The sequence below is a fragment of the Hippopotamus amphibius genome, chromosome 1 (assembly GCF_030028045.1).
Source record: "Hippopotamus amphibius kiboko isolate mHipAmp2 chromosome 1, mHipAmp2.hap2, whole genome shotgun sequence".
Taxonomy (NCBI): Eukaryota; Metazoa; Chordata; class Mammalia; order Artiodactyla; family Hippopotamidae; genus Hippopotamus; species Hippopotamus amphibius.
In genome coordinates, this window is record NC_080186.1 from 146,426,898 (window position 1) to 146,443,776 (window position 16,879).

Sequence of the window (16,879 nt, forward strand, 5' to 3'; positions counted from 1 at the left end):
GAGAATAAATACACACCTCAAGGAGGCACCTTCTACTTAGCTCCAGTCTTTATGAATATCAAACCACTCTGCCAGATTTTCTGAAGGTATTTTTGGTGAGGATCAAAAAATATAGTTTTTTTAAACGGTCAACTCTTCAGATATTTAAATATTAGAAACAAATTCACATTCAAAGGAAAACACTGTGTGAGACAGATAAACTGTACCTTTAGGCTGGATACAGTTTGCAAGTTCTGTCATTAGCCTTCATATCAATAGTTAACTCCATAGTTTATAAGGTGGGTCATTTAAATTACTTCATTTAACTCTCACAATAACTTGATAAAGTAGAGAATATCATCTCAGTGATTAGATCAGTCATCATTAAGCTTGGTCCTGCTGCATTACCCACTGTTGTTTCCAGTTTCCTTTTCTGAATGCTTTTGAATTCTCCCAGGAACTTAATATGCTTTTGCAGTAAGTTATTCCCTAGGACGGAAATGTCCATGTATAACTCAACCTATCGTACTAAGAGTGTCAGTGTCATGAGAAAATTAATGACCACTTACGCTGTGTGTTAATGTGGAAGAAAATACTGCAATCCTGGATTTCAGTTCTGACTTTTGCTGGGCAAAACTTGTGTAAGTTCAACCTCCCTTCTGGGCCTTAGGGCCCCATACATTAAATGAAGTTACTGATCTAACTGAATTCTTAGGGACTTTCAACTTCCAGCCTAGATATGACTTATCAATTCAGGCTGATAGAATAAGTCTCAATTTGCAACATACTAAAATCAAAATGGAATTTTAAAACTAATTTCATGAAACAAAGAGATGATAAGCATAAATGTAAAAATCCATGGTAAGGATGACCAGCTCAGAGTTTCAACAAGTATGGCCGTTTCTCAACTTTCATAAACATTGACAAAATAGGATACCTTCAAAATCCATTTTATGTGTGGAATTCAGGCTTTCCTAGGAATCAACACCCAGACTAGTGTTTATAAAGCACTGGCATATGTGTGTATTAATCTTTATTTTATTATGGTTAGCTTTTTTTTGGGGGGGAGGGGGGATCATAAAATGAGTGGAAATGTCATTCCTGGATCAAAGGGTATAAACATTTTAAGGCATACACCAGAAACTACTTTTTTTCAGAAAGGCTGCCAGTAATCTATGAGTGCCAGAGCCAGCAAAAAATTTTAAACAGAACAATGAGAAAAAAAAAAGTTGAACATTGGAAGATTGTAACTCAGTGAAAGAAGAACTGAAAACTAAAAGCTACTGAATATGACATGGTTTTCCTAAGAGATTTTCACTGACTTTATGGTTAAGTGTATGAGTTTATGATCAAGAAGACATGCAAGAAGAGGATGAAAAGACCATTTGGTTCAGAGGAAGTTCAAACAGATGAGACTGCACTAGACGATGATGATGTAGATAGTGAGAATGATCGTCCTTGTCATCAAATCACCATCCGCCATCATCAACGTCGTTGTCACCAAGAGGTGGGGGTGAGAGCGGGAATGACCATTTCTGGAACACTCGCTTCATGTCAAGCTCTGTACTGAGCACTTAAACACTATCTTTCTCATTTACAACCACCTGTGATGTAGATATTAATATCCTCTCAGTTGCACAGGTAAGAAAATAAGGATTTGCCAAGTTAAGAAACTGGTCGGGGTTTCCCTGGTGGTGCAGTGGTTAAGAATCCACCTGCCAATGCAGGGGACACGGGTTCGATCCCTGGTCCGGGAATATCCCACATGCCGCGGAGCAACTAAGCCTGTGCGTCACAACTACTGAGCCTGCTCTCTAGAGCCCCTAAGCCACACCTATTGAGCCTGCGTACCACAACTACTGAAACGCGTGCGCCTAGAGCCTGTGCTCTGCAACAAGAGAAGCCACTGCAATGAGAAGCCCGTGCACCACAACAAAGAGTAGCCCTTGCTCACTACAACTAGAGAAAGCCCGTGCGCAACAACGAAGATCCAATGCAGGCAGTAAATAAATAAATAAGCAAATAAATAAATTTATTTAAAAAAAACTATTCAAAGATCACTTATTGGTCAAATATTAGCACTAGTTGCCACCCAAATCCAGTGATATAGCACACGAGCTTGACCCTGGTGTTATACTGTCTTTTGGTATAGAGATAGCATAAGAATTGTCTAAGAACGTTCTAAGAACCCCAATTTCATATGATTTCATTATTCTATACACAGCTTTTGGTAGGTAGAACATTTTAAAATACTGAGTTTTTTATAGTATAAAAAGTTTGAAAGACATATAAATACCCTTAAACCTTATATAATAATTTTCTATTTTATTCTGTTAAACTCATTTTTGTATTCCTCCTACAACTTTTCTTTCTACTCCCTTCTCTCCTAAACTTCTAAACTCCTAGCAATGGGCTAGGACTCCTATACCCACCCCAAGTATAGTTTAAGGGGAGGATAGAGATAAATTCACTGTGCAACTTCCCCATTTCTGTAGGCCTGGCCCTTAGTGCATGCTCCATAAATGCTGGTTTCCCTTCTCTTGTCACTTCACATTAAGTTATGCAAGGCACCATCTAGTTCCAGCATCATGGGAAGCAAGGTAAGATGCCTCTCTGAAGAAGCAGGGATCGACTACTTTTATCCAAAATGATGTTTTGTGATGAAAGTTCTCTTTAGCACTCATGCATTCAATCGATCTACTAGTGGCTTCTGTTAAAAATCTGTAGTTGTATTTTGCAATTATAAAGATGCCTACCACATTGAAATGGGATTTAAATACAGAGTTTTATGGCATTAAATCCCTTAACTTTACAAATTTCTGTGCTAATGCATTCAAGTAGAATTATTAGGGGCAGGGTGGTCTTTGGATGTGATGGTAGAATAGTTAATTTAGTGTGTGTTCTTTTCAGTCTATTTCCTGAGTGGCATGATATTTTACCACTTAGAAGCTATGCATCCATGTAGCTAAAGCTAGAGAATCCCAGGGCTCTCATTCAATTCCCAGATGGGAGTTTTTATAGAGATGAACATTTGCTCATTAATTTATCTTCCTAAGTGATTGCTATCACACTAATCAATGTGTAGTGATGTTACCAAGGTTTCAACCTTCAATAATGAAATCGGATACTGTATCGAATGTGGTGTGGATTGCTTACCCAATCTCAGCTCCTCTGGGATCAATGAAACACAAAACCAAAATGAAGTCAAGTGTTGCTTCATTAGCTGTCCTCACTTAGAAGAGCTGAGTAATCTTGTTCAACAGGATGCTGATCTCTTTTCAATGGGAAAAACAGAAGGAGACACCCCATGAAAGAGAAACAGCTGTGATCTATGGCAAAGTGACAGTGCAGATAATTCTACAGAGAAGAGTCTTCCAGAGGTGGCATGTAAGCAATGGTCAGGTACATCAGAAAATAACGACAAACCAGTAAGCTGAAGATGCCAGAGCAGAGAATGGAAAGTTACTACATGTGAGGTTCTCGTAAGCATCATATGAGACTACGTATCAAGAAGCATGGCCAGTTCTACTGGTTACCTGCTCACAGTCATTCCCTCTACCTTTTCCGCTCCCATAACCTCAATTTTGTTCAGCTGGCAAACAATCCCTCTGTTTGAGGGAAAGAGAGCCCTATAAACTAAATCCCTAGCTTCTAATCTTGTTCTTTTGCCTTGGTGAAAAGTTTGGATTTTATTCTAGGTGTAATGTTAAAGTTAACAGAGAATTCTTTGCAAAGGGGTGGAGAGACTTGATATTTGTAAAGGCTGCTTTGCCTCCAATTTGGATGATGAGGCTAGGCATGAAAGGCAGCAGAGACAGAAGAGGTTATAGCAATGGTGCAGGTGAGAGAGGATGGTGGCTTGAACTGGGGTGGGGGGGGATGACATGATGAAGAAGAGTGGATGGATCTGGGCAAATGTTGCAGGTAGAGGCCACAAGACTTTCTGATGGATTTTTATCATGTATGTATATCTGCATGTCTTCTTTTCTTCATTCAGAACACATTTATTTTGTTACCAGAACACATAAGGCTAAAAGCTTTACTCATTTACTATTAATTTTTTAAGCTCTTTATTGGAATATAATTGCTTTACACCGCTGTGCCAGTTTTTGCTGTACAACAAAGAGAATCAGCTGTATTTATACATATATCCCCATATCCCCTCCCTCCTGCGACTCCTTCCCACCTTCCCTATCCCAGACCTCTAAGTCATCATCCATCCTTGAGTTGATCTCCCTGTGTTATGCAGCAGCTTCCCACTAGCTATCTATTTTACATTTTGTAGTATACATATGTCAATGCTATTCTCTCATTTTGTCCTGGCTTCCCCTTCGCCCCCTAACCCCGCCCTGTGTCCTCAAGTCCGCTCTCTAGGAAAAATACTTTCTGAAGAACGACAGAAAAATAGTGAACTTTAACCTTTTAATTTTCTTTAAACAAGGATTTGAAAGCATTGGATTTAACTCACTGCTTTTTCAATATTAAAGTAAGTTTTTCACAATCATCATTACTTTTTAAGCTTCCAATCAAGTGTATCTTTGACTTGGGATCAGGTGACTATTGATTTTCAGATAGGATGGCTGACATATTTGCTAAGAGTTCAATTCCTGCTTATGGGCCTAAGAGATATACCAGGTACCCTTTTTCATGTCTTCTAAGACACGTCTCAATCTCTTTATACGACTCTAATTCTCCACCAAGGAAATTTATTTCAGGATATTTTACTTAACACATATCAACAATTCTACCCATGATCTTAAAATCTGCTCTCTTGTACCATATGAAATCTAGCCAGAGCATTTACACATTTATGGAAATATCACTAATATAGCTTAGAGAGGTGAGCAAACTACAGCCTGCAGCCTATTTTTCTGTGCCCTTGAGATAAAAATCGTTTTTACATTTTTAAAGAATTTCAAAAAGAAGAAAAGTAAAGCTGAAAATATTTACTCTCTGGCCCTTTACAGAAAAAGGGCCAAGACCATTAGAGAGAAATGACCAGTTTAAATTAGTGAGATAAACTAGTTTAATCCAGATAGGATCATTAACCTATAGTATATCTAGTAACTCAAACTGATGATTTCACTAACTAACTTGCTAGGCTGGGAAAAGTAAATATAAATCAAGAGCAAAGCATATAATAGGTATTTCTTAAATGCTTGAAATCGACCGTCTGTTCAATATAATGCAGAATTGTCACCCAATCCTCCTTGCTACAGTTTCATCCAATTATTCCTTCTAGGATACAGCTTCCACAAAAAATGGGTATGTTTATAATACTCTTGGTACTTTAAGCCAGTATGCTATGGGCTCCCTGTTAAATTTCATAATCACTGATTGGATGGCTAAATTAATTTGCTCTTCTCGCTGATTTTAACATCATGGCTCCCTCTCTTTCACCAGACACAGAAAGAAGTAAACTTATTAGCAATTCAGTAGTTGCACTCAGTTTAATACAATTCATTAGTTTAGAAAGCACTCAGATAAAATTACCCACCGCATCAAGCTGCTGAATTTCATTAATTACATTAATTGATACACACAATGCAAATGATACTTTGGGGGAACTTCCATGTCATTCTTTGCTCACAGGTAGACGCAAACCAGTCCCAGGCAGAGCAAACGCATTAATAATCCTTTTCAACCAGAACACTTTACCACCCCACCAAAAAGCAAAAAATGAAAGCCACAGAACAACCAACTCAAAAATATACTCAAACACAAAAATTAATTTTGATAATACTGGTTAATAAAATCCAGGTATCTACGAATCACTTCCATCATGACTTTGGAAAAAAAAAAAAAAAAGAATGAGAGAAAGAGCTTTGGTAGGAGACTGTGGTTAACAGAAGCTTTAGAACTGGATTTCCTGAGTTGAAATCCTTGCTCTACTGCTTCGTAAGAACATGGCTTTGGACAAACTACTTCTTCAAGCCTCACTTCTTTAATTTGTAAAATGAAGGCAACAATAATCACCACCCCAGTGGACTAATCTGTGAATTACATTAGATAATGATAATTCGTCAAAGCAGCAAAGTGCATGGGACGGAGCACATACTCTAGTGTGATCATTTAAATACCATTTCTGAGCATAGTTGTTAATATATTAAATTGATTCTAATCAACCTTGGCTCCATTGTCCAAATTCTTCATAAAAAATAAAATTCTAGTTCTTTAAGACTATTTCTAAAGATGTCTTTGAAATACTTGACAATTAAAAGCAATAGCCAGACTTTCTCAGATTTGTATAGTAGTTAAGACATTACTGCATTTATTTTTTTGTTTTCTTTGCAGCACAATCTAGGAAGTTTGTTAATAAAGGTTATCACCCTCTATTTGGCAGGGATGAAAAGAGGCTCAGAGAGGTCATCTCATTTGCTTACAGTACCACGGCAGTGATTACACTCAAGATTTCAGATTCTAATGCATCTCACTACCTGCATTACCACCCCTTTCTCAAACCTTCTATAGTCAGCCAACAGCAAGATAATTTTCCCCAGATTTAGACAGAGAAACAACAATTTCTTTTTCTTGCAACAGAAACTTACTGGTCGGGACTGGATTTCTTTGGCGTAGAGAGGTTGCAAGAATTCTGAGTCTCCTTCTAGCTTTAGACCTTTTTCTGTGATTCTCAGGTTTCCCATTCCATCCTGAAATACAGGCACAAAGATAACATGGAAAATTGGATTAGCCCAAATTTCAAGATACTTTAGGTTTTCAAAAATTTGAAACAAAATTATTGCCTTTTGTTTTTTTGGAGAAGGTGGAATGAGAGGGGCGTCCAGATGAAGACATAATATACTAGGAGGCACTGTTCAGTGTGATTGTGCATATTACCCTCTTGACTCACTTATTCTGAGAAAATCTATTCCACGTAATCTTGGAAAATTGAGCAAATTTTCCAAACAAGCAAACTGTAAGGACTGCCCTCTAGTCATTCACTAGCACAGATGAAGGAGGCCCTTCTGACTAGGCAGTGGCAAGAGAATGAAAGCAGATGAGTGGGGAAAAGAGAAAAAGGTGATTTCCCAGGTTAAAGTAAAAGATCCAATTTCTGAAACTATGTAGAAATGACAAGCTGGCAGTCTGTTGATCTAAACCAACCTTTGGACATGGTGTCTACAGCTCACAAAATATTTAAGTCAAGTTATTTACTAACATTTTTCCATATTTTATCATGGAAATATTAAAATACATACAAAAGAATATGAAAATAGAAAGGATAAATAGCAAACACCTATGTAATTGTCATTCCTCTTTAACAGTTATTAATTTATGCCTACTCTTATCTCCTATAGCTACTGCACCCACCTCCTTTGTTTAAATATAACCAGAATCCCATTACCACACCAAAAATAAATAAATAAAATCATTGCTAAATATTATCAAATATGCAGTGTCAATGTTCAAATCTCGATATTTCTCTCTCTTTATATCTGCTTGTTTGAATCAAGTTCCCTAATGCAATTGGTCGATATGTAAAATACTAAGTCATCTACTTAAATCTCCTCAGTCAGTCAACTTCTCTCTCACACATCCACACACATAAACATACTTTATTTGATAAACATCATTTTTCCAATAGCACTTCCCATAGTTTAGATTTTGCTGATCATTCCCATAATTTCATGTCATGTGTTCCTCTGTCCCCTGTATTTTCTGTAAGTAGATAGATTAAGAAGCTTGATGAGATGCAGGCTCAGTTTTCTAGAAAGAATATATCCTAGGATGGAATATGCTAGTTTTCTGCTGCTACCATCACAAATAACCACAAACTCAATGGCTTAAGACAGTGCAAATTTATTATCTGTATGTTAGAAGTCAGCCCCAGGGCTCAAAGGAGGAAAATCTAGGTGCCAGCAGGGCTTCTACACTCCTTTTTGGAGGCTCTAAGGCGGAACCCATTTCTTGACTTTTTCTGGCTCCTAGAGGCTGCCCACATTCCTGGGCTTGTGGCCCTTTCCATCTTCAAGTCAGCAATGGTTGGTTGAATCTTTCTAACATCCAATCACTCTGACAGTGAATCTTCTGCCTTCCCTCTTTCACTCTTAAGCACCCTTAAATTTCACTGGGCACACCAGGATAATCTATTTTAAGATCATCTGATTAGCAACCATAATTCCATCATAACCTTAATTCCCCTTTGCCATGTAATGTAACATATTCATGGGCTCTGAGATTCGGACGTTGATGTTTTTGGAGTGGAGGGCATTTTTCTGCCTACCACAGGCTCTATCAGGAGGCACTGAAAATCTTTTGCTATGATGTCATCAGCCACTGGTGATCTTTGCCAAGAGGATCCACTATTTCACTAGAGATTTAAAACTGGTGAAAAAAATAATTATTTCTTCTTAACTTATTAGCTGGGATATTCTATCAAGAGAAATTGCATGTCATCAACTATGTTTGCCTTAAACTATAGTTTATACAGGAACATGATGGATGTTTGATTTTTTTCTCCTTTATTGATTAATCTTCAAAATATTGAATTGGTTACCTAACATTCTCCAAAGATGATGCATGAGGATTTTATTTTTACAAATATCATTATGAACATTTTGATTTGTTTTATTCCAGTTTTTTATTCCTTTTGAAGTTCTAACCATTCTACTCTTTCCTCAGTGGAGGCCTCTTCAAGTCCTTTTATTATGACCCAGTAGTTTTTTAACAGCCCTCTTGCTTCTGGCATGACAAGATGTTCCAGGGCTATCTTACATATGTCCTGCCCCAGGCCTGGAACCAGTCATTTCTAGTAAGAACTCAAGTTTATTTTAGTGGGAAATGGTACTTAGAGACCACAAGTTGATAGTTTTAGGTGCTCCTTGCTATTGGTCTTGCTCTTGTTTATGTGAACAGAGCTAGAAAATAAGTTGTATACGTTTTAGGTGGAATATACCATGAGTTCACATGAAATTTTAATTCAAAAGGCCTTGAAGGTTTTCATTTAATCTCACAGACCTTACAATGTTATTACCTTTCTTTCGAACCAAAAATCCCTGTTTTCAATAACACCAATATGACTACTCATTTGATTTAACCCACAAGACACAAAGAGCAGTTTCAGAAAAACCAATGCTACTACCATACTAACATTATGATTTAAAAAAAAATTCAAAATTTGGCTTTAAAAAAAATCTTGAGTATACACTATTAGGAAAGTGTAGTCAAATGGCTGAGTTTTAAAGTCACTTGAAAAAATTCTGGTCTGAATGGTTATGCCACCAACCTCATGTCCAGTTAGGTTCAATTGTTTCATTCCTCCCACCCCTCCCCACATTAATTTTTCATGACAGCTTTTTTAAAGTCTTATGCTTTGTTATAAGTTTGTGAACTATTTAGATGGAACCAAAATCAAATCTATAAAACAAGATACATTCAAAGAAGTCTAGCTTCTGTCCTTGTCCCACCATGTTTCTTCTTCTCCAAGTAAGTGTGTGTGTGTGTGTGTGTGTGTGTGTGTATGTGTATATCTGTATCAGTCAGGGTTTCTAGAGAAACAGAACTAATAATACGTTTGTGTATGCATGTACATACACACATTCATTCATTCATTTTAAGAAACTGGCTTGGGAAATTATGGAGGCTGGCAAATCCCCAGATCTGCAGTCAGCAAGCTGGGGACTCAGTTTAATAACATGAATCATATATTATATATTTGATTTAAGATATATATATATATATATAACTATATAAAATATAAACACCTTTAAAATTTTATTCCTACATTTCCCCCAAAACATTTGAAAACTGAAAGATCTGAATCAAAAATCCAGGCTTTCAGCATCTCGTGGAAATTGAACGCCAAGGCAGGTCTGAGCCTGCCTTCTCAGACGGCTGCCATTGGCTGGAGGGAAACAGCAGCCTTAACCACATGCTCTCCACTTCACCACAGCCTTCACCCAGCCTATTTTACTAAGCTGCATTTTCTCAGACTCCTGAAGTTTCTCACTTGAGTCTACCATTTCGTCTTTCCAGAGCTGCTATGTGCTCTGTACCTTAAAACATTCCGTACAGACACCACATGGTGGGGGTTGGGGGGAGCTTTGAATGACCAAGTGGAGAACAGGCATTTTCCTCCTTTTTCCCTTTACAACAGCACTTCCACCTATGGATGAAGACAGATCTTTCTGCTCAATATTGTTCTTTCACAGATGGCAGGCCACCTGTACACTTCTATTTTTGTTACTTGTGAGGACAGCTCTACCAAGAGGGCCCTAGACCGGGCATTTAAACCCAGTATGAGGGGCAGTGGGCTGGAGGGCATGTCCATGTCACACTAGCAGCAGATAGGAACCACAACAAAGGGAAAAAAGAAAAAGCAAATATCCACCCCCTCCCTCCCTCCAAAGGATATATCAATTATCATGTTTGGGGTTATTCTTGATGATTTCCATTAGCTGGAGAAGCAGACCTTGTCATGGAAACGCAGCAGAGAAGAACAAACCTGACTCAATGTTGGATCCATTCCTTTAGCTCTAACCTTGTGCTCTGTTGCCTGTGCTTATCCATGCTGGCTCTGCCCCTCTGTAAAAGAATGCTGCGTATAGCCTGAAATACATGGGATAGCCCATTCTCAAGGCTCTGATCTTTAAAGGTGTAACACTTGTCCATTCATATAAAACGTTGCAGAACAGAAAATAACAATTGTCTTGTTGAGGTTTATAAGAACATTGTGACCAGACCCACTTGGCCAGCTGCAAGAACAAAGGATTCCTGCATCAAAAAGTTTGCAACAACCAGCCACACTCTCTCCACTTTTGGTATAACAGAAGTCTGCATTTTAACTCAGGTAAGATGGTTCTTTTCAACATGAGTTGAAAAGAGTCCATCATCTTCTTGGTCTGCTGGCTTTCCAATAAAGTCCCTATTCCTTCCCCTAACAACTCATCTCTGAATATCTTGGCCTGTTGGGTGGTGGCAGTACAAGCTTGGATTCCGTAACAGAAACATATACTAAACCTGACAGCTATAAGTAGGCTAAACTGGTTTATATTTTTCTGTGATGTGTGTTTATCAAACAAACAACTCCTAAATATTTTAAAATAAAAGATTATATTTGGGGTAATTAGCAAGCTGATTTCAAATAGATCTCCTTCCCCTCTTACAGTACATACATGAATACCCTATTCTTAGTATTTATTGATGGACTTACTATGTGCTGAATACGTACTATACTCTATGTTTTTCATGCTTTAATCTCATTTTCTTTATTGTTACTGAAACTGCCATGCTACTTCTTGAATTTAATCATAAAGAAATAATCATATAAATGTGGAAGTATTTGGCTATAGAGTTGTTCATCATCATGTCATTTTATAAAAGAAAAAAAAGAAAACAGAAACTAAAAGTTTCATGTTAAAAGAGTATAATGGAACATGCTGGAGCTCATGTAGAAGAATAAGAACAAAGGTAAATATTCATAATACATTATTAAGTGAAAAAATCAGTTAACAAATAAATATATGTATATTTCATGCCATTTTTATATAACTATCTATACATATTCATACACATACATATAACCACACATGCACTTAACAGGAAAAATTCTAGAGGAAATTTCCTAGGGGGAATATTCTACAAAATCATACACTGAAATGTTAAGGTTAACTATTTTTGCATGCCTAAAATATGAGTGCTTTTTATTTTCTTCTTTTTGCTTATCTGTACTTTATAATTTTCGGTAAATACCTTTTGAACTTTAAAAAAGTTATAAAACATTTTCACTGATTTATTTTAAAAATCAACCTTTATCAAAAATCTATACGTCATATACTAAATGCTATACTTATATTATCTCATGACAACTCCTCAATGATCCTATGAGATACTCATTATTTTCCTTCTTTTACACATGAGAAAATTTACTGCTGAGTAACTCACAATTACACAGCTAGTTAATGACAGAATCAGGAATTTAAACCCAAATCTTTCTAATTCAGACTATACACTCTTACTTATTATTCTAACCCAACCTAATGTATGCAAAAGTAATATATTTAAGGTATCTGCTGGATTCTTTTTTTTAAGAACTTTTATTGAGATATAAATGGCATACAATAAACTGCATATATTTAAAGTGCACAATTTGATTATTTTTTCTTATTAGTGATGTATATATGGCAATCCCAATCTCCCAATTCATTCCACACCAACCCCCCTGCTTTCCCCACTTGGTGTCCATATGTTTGTTCTCTACATCTGTGTCTCTATTTCGCCTTGCAAACCAGTTTCTTAATGCCACTTTGATTTTCATGTATTTGGTCAGTGTGCTCAGCGATTATAGAGAGGGTCATCTCCAACTCCAAGGCTGACATCATCTATTCTTATGGTCAAACAGCTTTATTCCACCTTTCCAGGGTCTAAAGTCTTTTTATTACAACCCAACTGCCTCCCACGTCCAGGACTATAAGCAGAATGAATCATCTGCTATTTCTGGAAAGCCTACTGTGTATGTGCTATGAGCCATGGGCGGCAGAAAAAGGGACGGCCCCTCTCAAGCCTGTCCTCTGAGCTGTTTATAACACAAATGGCACACAGCCAAAGAATAGGCAAGGCAATACAAGAAGCAACTTGAGAAACACTCATCTAATCCAACAGTCAATTAACTCCTTCACAATAGTAATTCAACCTTTACTTCAATACCTTTTTTGGTAAGAAACTCACTCCCAATTTGCCAAATCCCTATCATTTCTTCCACTTATAGACTCTTCCCACGCTTGTACCTCATCACTTCATTTTACCACTTTCTGTCCCAGCCCCTAGGTCTGTCCAAGGTATGTGATGGGAAAGGTCTTTCAAATAGTGTCAATTATTATGATCGGCCTCTATTTCCAAAATGTAATATATTGCAGACTAGAGTAGCCAACTAAATATGTTCTCGTATTAGAACCTCCTTTATAGCTCTGGAACAATCACACTGGATTGGATTCACATTGAAACAGCTTGAGAACAGCCTTATTTAAAACCACTGCACCTTTTACTGAGTAAGAAGCTATGGGTATTATTAAGATAGGAGTTTGAGGTCAGTTTTGAAGCACAGCTTCCCTCCCAGTAAGATGGAAAAGAGGCATTTAGAAGATTCAGTGTCATTCCCAAAGTAATTAGAAAGAAAGACTATTTTTTTCTCTCTTCAAACGGTGAAACTATTCTTCAAGGCAAGCATGAAAATTCTAGCAGCCAGCTACCTGGGCTTGACTGAACCAGCACTGTCCAGCCAATGGTCCTAAAGTCTACAAAGTACACTTGGGACAGAAGTGGGAAACCAGGAAGCCTCTGCCTCAGGGAGGGCAGGGTCTCTGCTGTCCTGTACAGTGCAGTATTCCCTGTGCCTACCCTCTGCCCAGCACACAGGAGTTTTCACAAACACAAGAGAAAATGCCATTCTTTTCCCAGGTCAAGTTAGAGTGGCCCCCTGTAAGGTCTTCTGGGGGGAGACAGGGCCTGGGTGCAGGGGCAGAGGTGGTAGAATCTAGAGAGACTCTCCCTCTGGGCTAGTCCAAGGATGATGGCATTTGCTCTTTATTCCTGATTTGGGCTAGACTGTCTGGTTGGTTGCTTCAAATGGCCAGTTTTTACAAGATGAGTCTAGAATAAATAAAGAGATTTCCAAGTGGCAGGACAACAGACTGAAATATTAATTTGTTTTTTTCTTCACATCTCTCAGGCTGGACCTCAGCCCCTTTCATCACCATTTCAAATAGGTTCTCGGGCTTTGTAATTATGTGGCTTAGAGATTTTGAGAGCACAGAAGCAGAGGCAGCCTGAAAGCAGTGAGGTTTCTTATCTTTTGTAAAAGGTAACTCTCATTAAATGGACGGTGCCAGGCATGTTGGGCAGGGAGGCAAGAAGAGGAGATATATTTCAACTGGGGATGGACAAGACATCTATGATTCCCATGCGTTCTAGAGACGATTGTCCTGCCAGTGTCCCTAGGAGGGGTTAGGACAACAGAAGGAAGTGGCTGCAGGGCTTCAGCCTCCCCAAAGTTTCTTTTTTCCAGAAATGGCAGAGAGATCCCTTTTCAAGACCTAAAGGGATCACAGTTCTTCCAGCCACTGTCAATGAAAGACAGTGCCTAGTGCCCGCAAGGGCCTTCCCACTAGTGCTGGGCAAAATGACTGAGATGTCCAAAAAAATCCCAAGTGCTGTGGGATGCCCTGCTGGCCCTTGTGGGATGAAGGCTGAGAATGAGTGTTATGCTCATTTAAAGAAAGTGTTATTTCTTCCTCCTCTCATTTTCCTGCTGCATCAGCATCAAACAGGTTTTTAATTCCATCAGCACATTTTCAAGTTTGAAGTAATGCCAGGTCCTATTTTAGTAAGCAGGTCTCAAGATGAGCTCTTGCTGGAGCAGTTTTAATGGTAGGCATTACCTGGTTTTGATCAGAATGAAACAATTGTATCTATACACAGATTGCTTTAGAAAGCAAGCTTTTGAAAAAAAAGAAAAAAGAAAGCAAGCTTTTGGAGGGATGGGATTTTTGTTGGCTATATCCTCAGTTCCTACAACATTGCTTGGCTCATAGTATATGCTCAGCAAATACTTGTGAAGTGTTAGAATGTCTTCATTCCAAATAAAGCTGCATTTTGAAAGGTGTACTGTGGGAATTACAAAGATGTTAAAATCTAGGCCTATCCCTCGAGCAGATTCCAAAATATTACAGCAAGTATTCTCAACCAGGGTGATATAGTCCCCATTGGGTGAAAACTGATGATTGGAGGAGGGTGAAAAAAATTGTACTCTTTTTACATATAAAGCACAAATATGCTTATGTATAGAGTACATACACAGAATATTTGTAGAATTAAAATTTCATGGCAGCGGGGGTGGTGTGCAGAAATTAGGTGGAAAAAGGTCTAAAAATGCTCTCGGGGGAGAGGGCAGCAATAAAGAAAAAACAAGCTGAGAAATACTCCACCAGAATGTTATAGATTTTGAGACTGCTCCAACCTTCCTCCCTTTAATCTATACACGGTCACTTCTGCTATTCACATATTGAACCATCTTCTCTGCAGCTCCTCAGCCTGTACAATGTAATAGCATGGTAGTAGCACAGGGAAAGAGCAACCTCCTCAATGTAATATTTAACACCTTCTGCATCTGGCACCTGCCACCTCTCCAGCCTCATCTCTTGTCAGTTTCCCTTAACTCGGTCACAAAACACGCTAGCAATTTCCCCAAAGTCTTTCCCATTCTGAGTCTTCACAAATGTCCCTCCCTTGGCCAGTAATGCTCTTCCCAACCTTTATGCCCCGTTCTCCAGTCCTTTGGTTCTGGTCAGATGCCTTTTCTGGGTCTGGGGTCCTTCTCTGAGATGCCCTCGCACTTCATGAGCACCTCCATCATAGCATTTATCACACGGCAGTGCAACGATCCACTGACACCTGACTTCCCCTCAACTTCGAATTCCTTGAGATGAGGAATAGTGTGTCACTCATTATTCAATCTTCCAAGCCCAGGACACTATCTATAACTAAGTGTGTGACTGTAAGAGCAAAAAAGAAATAAGCTAGAGATTGTTCAGAAAGTGTACATTAATGTAAATTAAAAACAATAATAATCAAAGCTACCATATTCATAAGCATTAGGCAGAGCACGTGACTGACACGTCCATTAATCCTCAACTCTAGGCCGTAGGCCCTGTGAGCCCCATTCCACAGTTGAGAAAACTGGCGTTCAGACACCCTGATGGTCTAACTGCAAAACTAAAGTCCTTCACTACCATGCTCCATGCTGCACGATTAAGCTCCAACTGTTTGGCCAGCCCTGTGTTAAATGTGAAGTGGCAAAGAATAAAGATAGAATCCCTCCCTTCTAGGAGTTTCTTGTGGAAAGGACAAAACATGATTAACACACATAATGTGGAGGTACAGGAACTCTCATATATCACTACTGGGAACACAAGGTAGTGCAGGCACTTTGAAAAAGGGTTTGACTGTTGAAGAATTAAACACAGAGTTACCATATGACTCAAAATTCCACTCTTAACTATCAGCTCAAGATAAATAAAAACCTATGCTCACAAAAAGACTTGAACATAAATGTCCATTATAGTAAAATTCTTAAGAGTCAAAAAGTAGAAACAAGCCAGATGCCCACCAACTGATAAGTAGATAAAATATTTGATTTCTATGCAATGGAATACTATTTAGCAATAAAAAAGGAACAAAATGATACATGCTACAACACAGATAAACCTCAAAAACATTACACTAAGTGAACGAAGCTGGTCACAAAAAACCACCTATTGTATGAATCCACTTATATATAATGTCCAGTGAGGGAAATTTATAGAGGCAGAAAGTAGATTAGTGGTAGTCTTAGATTAGGAGGGAGGAGTAACTGTAAAAAGGCCTAAGGAATTTTACTGAGATGACAGAACTGCTCTAAAGTTGGAATGTGGTGATAGTGGTCAAAGGAGTAAATCTACCCAAAATCACTGAAATCACACTTACAAGGGTGAATCTTAAAGTGTGTAAATTTAACCTTCACAAGTTTGTTTTTTAAAAAAGAGTAATAGATATGCACTGATGTTCCCAGAAAAGAGAAATCCAGTTCAGGAGACATGACATTATGTGCTTTGGAATTCCCCAAATCAATAAGGAAAACCGGTTCAGAAATGTGTGCTGGAGGAAGAGGTAGCAGGTTCGAGAGGGAAGTGCTGAGAGACAACTGCATTATTTCTCCATATTTGGTGTGAGTGATAAAAGGAGGATGCTGACAAGTGTTCTGTTCCCATCTAGGACCAAGCCCGGGGAAGGAGGAGTACCAAGAAGGAAGACAGAGCTGCATTAGACCCAGGAAGTGTTTTTCGACCAAATCAATTATATTGTGGGATGGTCTAGGAAGGTAGCCACGGATCTGCTTTCCCAGGGAGCATTAAAAATCAGGCCATCA

The 16,879-nt window shown here is 38.3% G+C and overlaps 1 protein-coding gene across 1 annotated transcript in view; it reads right to left on the bottom strand.

The window, feature by feature from the left end:
• Positions 1 to 16,879, bottom strand: part of SGCD (sarcoglycan delta) — a 415,004-nt gene that overhangs the window by 219,624 nt on the left and 178,501 nt on the right. Inside the window, exon 3 of the mRNA XM_057730163.1 lies at positions 6,528 to 6,629. Within this exon, the coding sequence (XP_057586146.1) occupies positions 6,528 to 6,629 (102 nt within the window). The remainder of the gene's footprint in view (positions 1 to 6,527; positions 6,630 to 16,879) is intronic.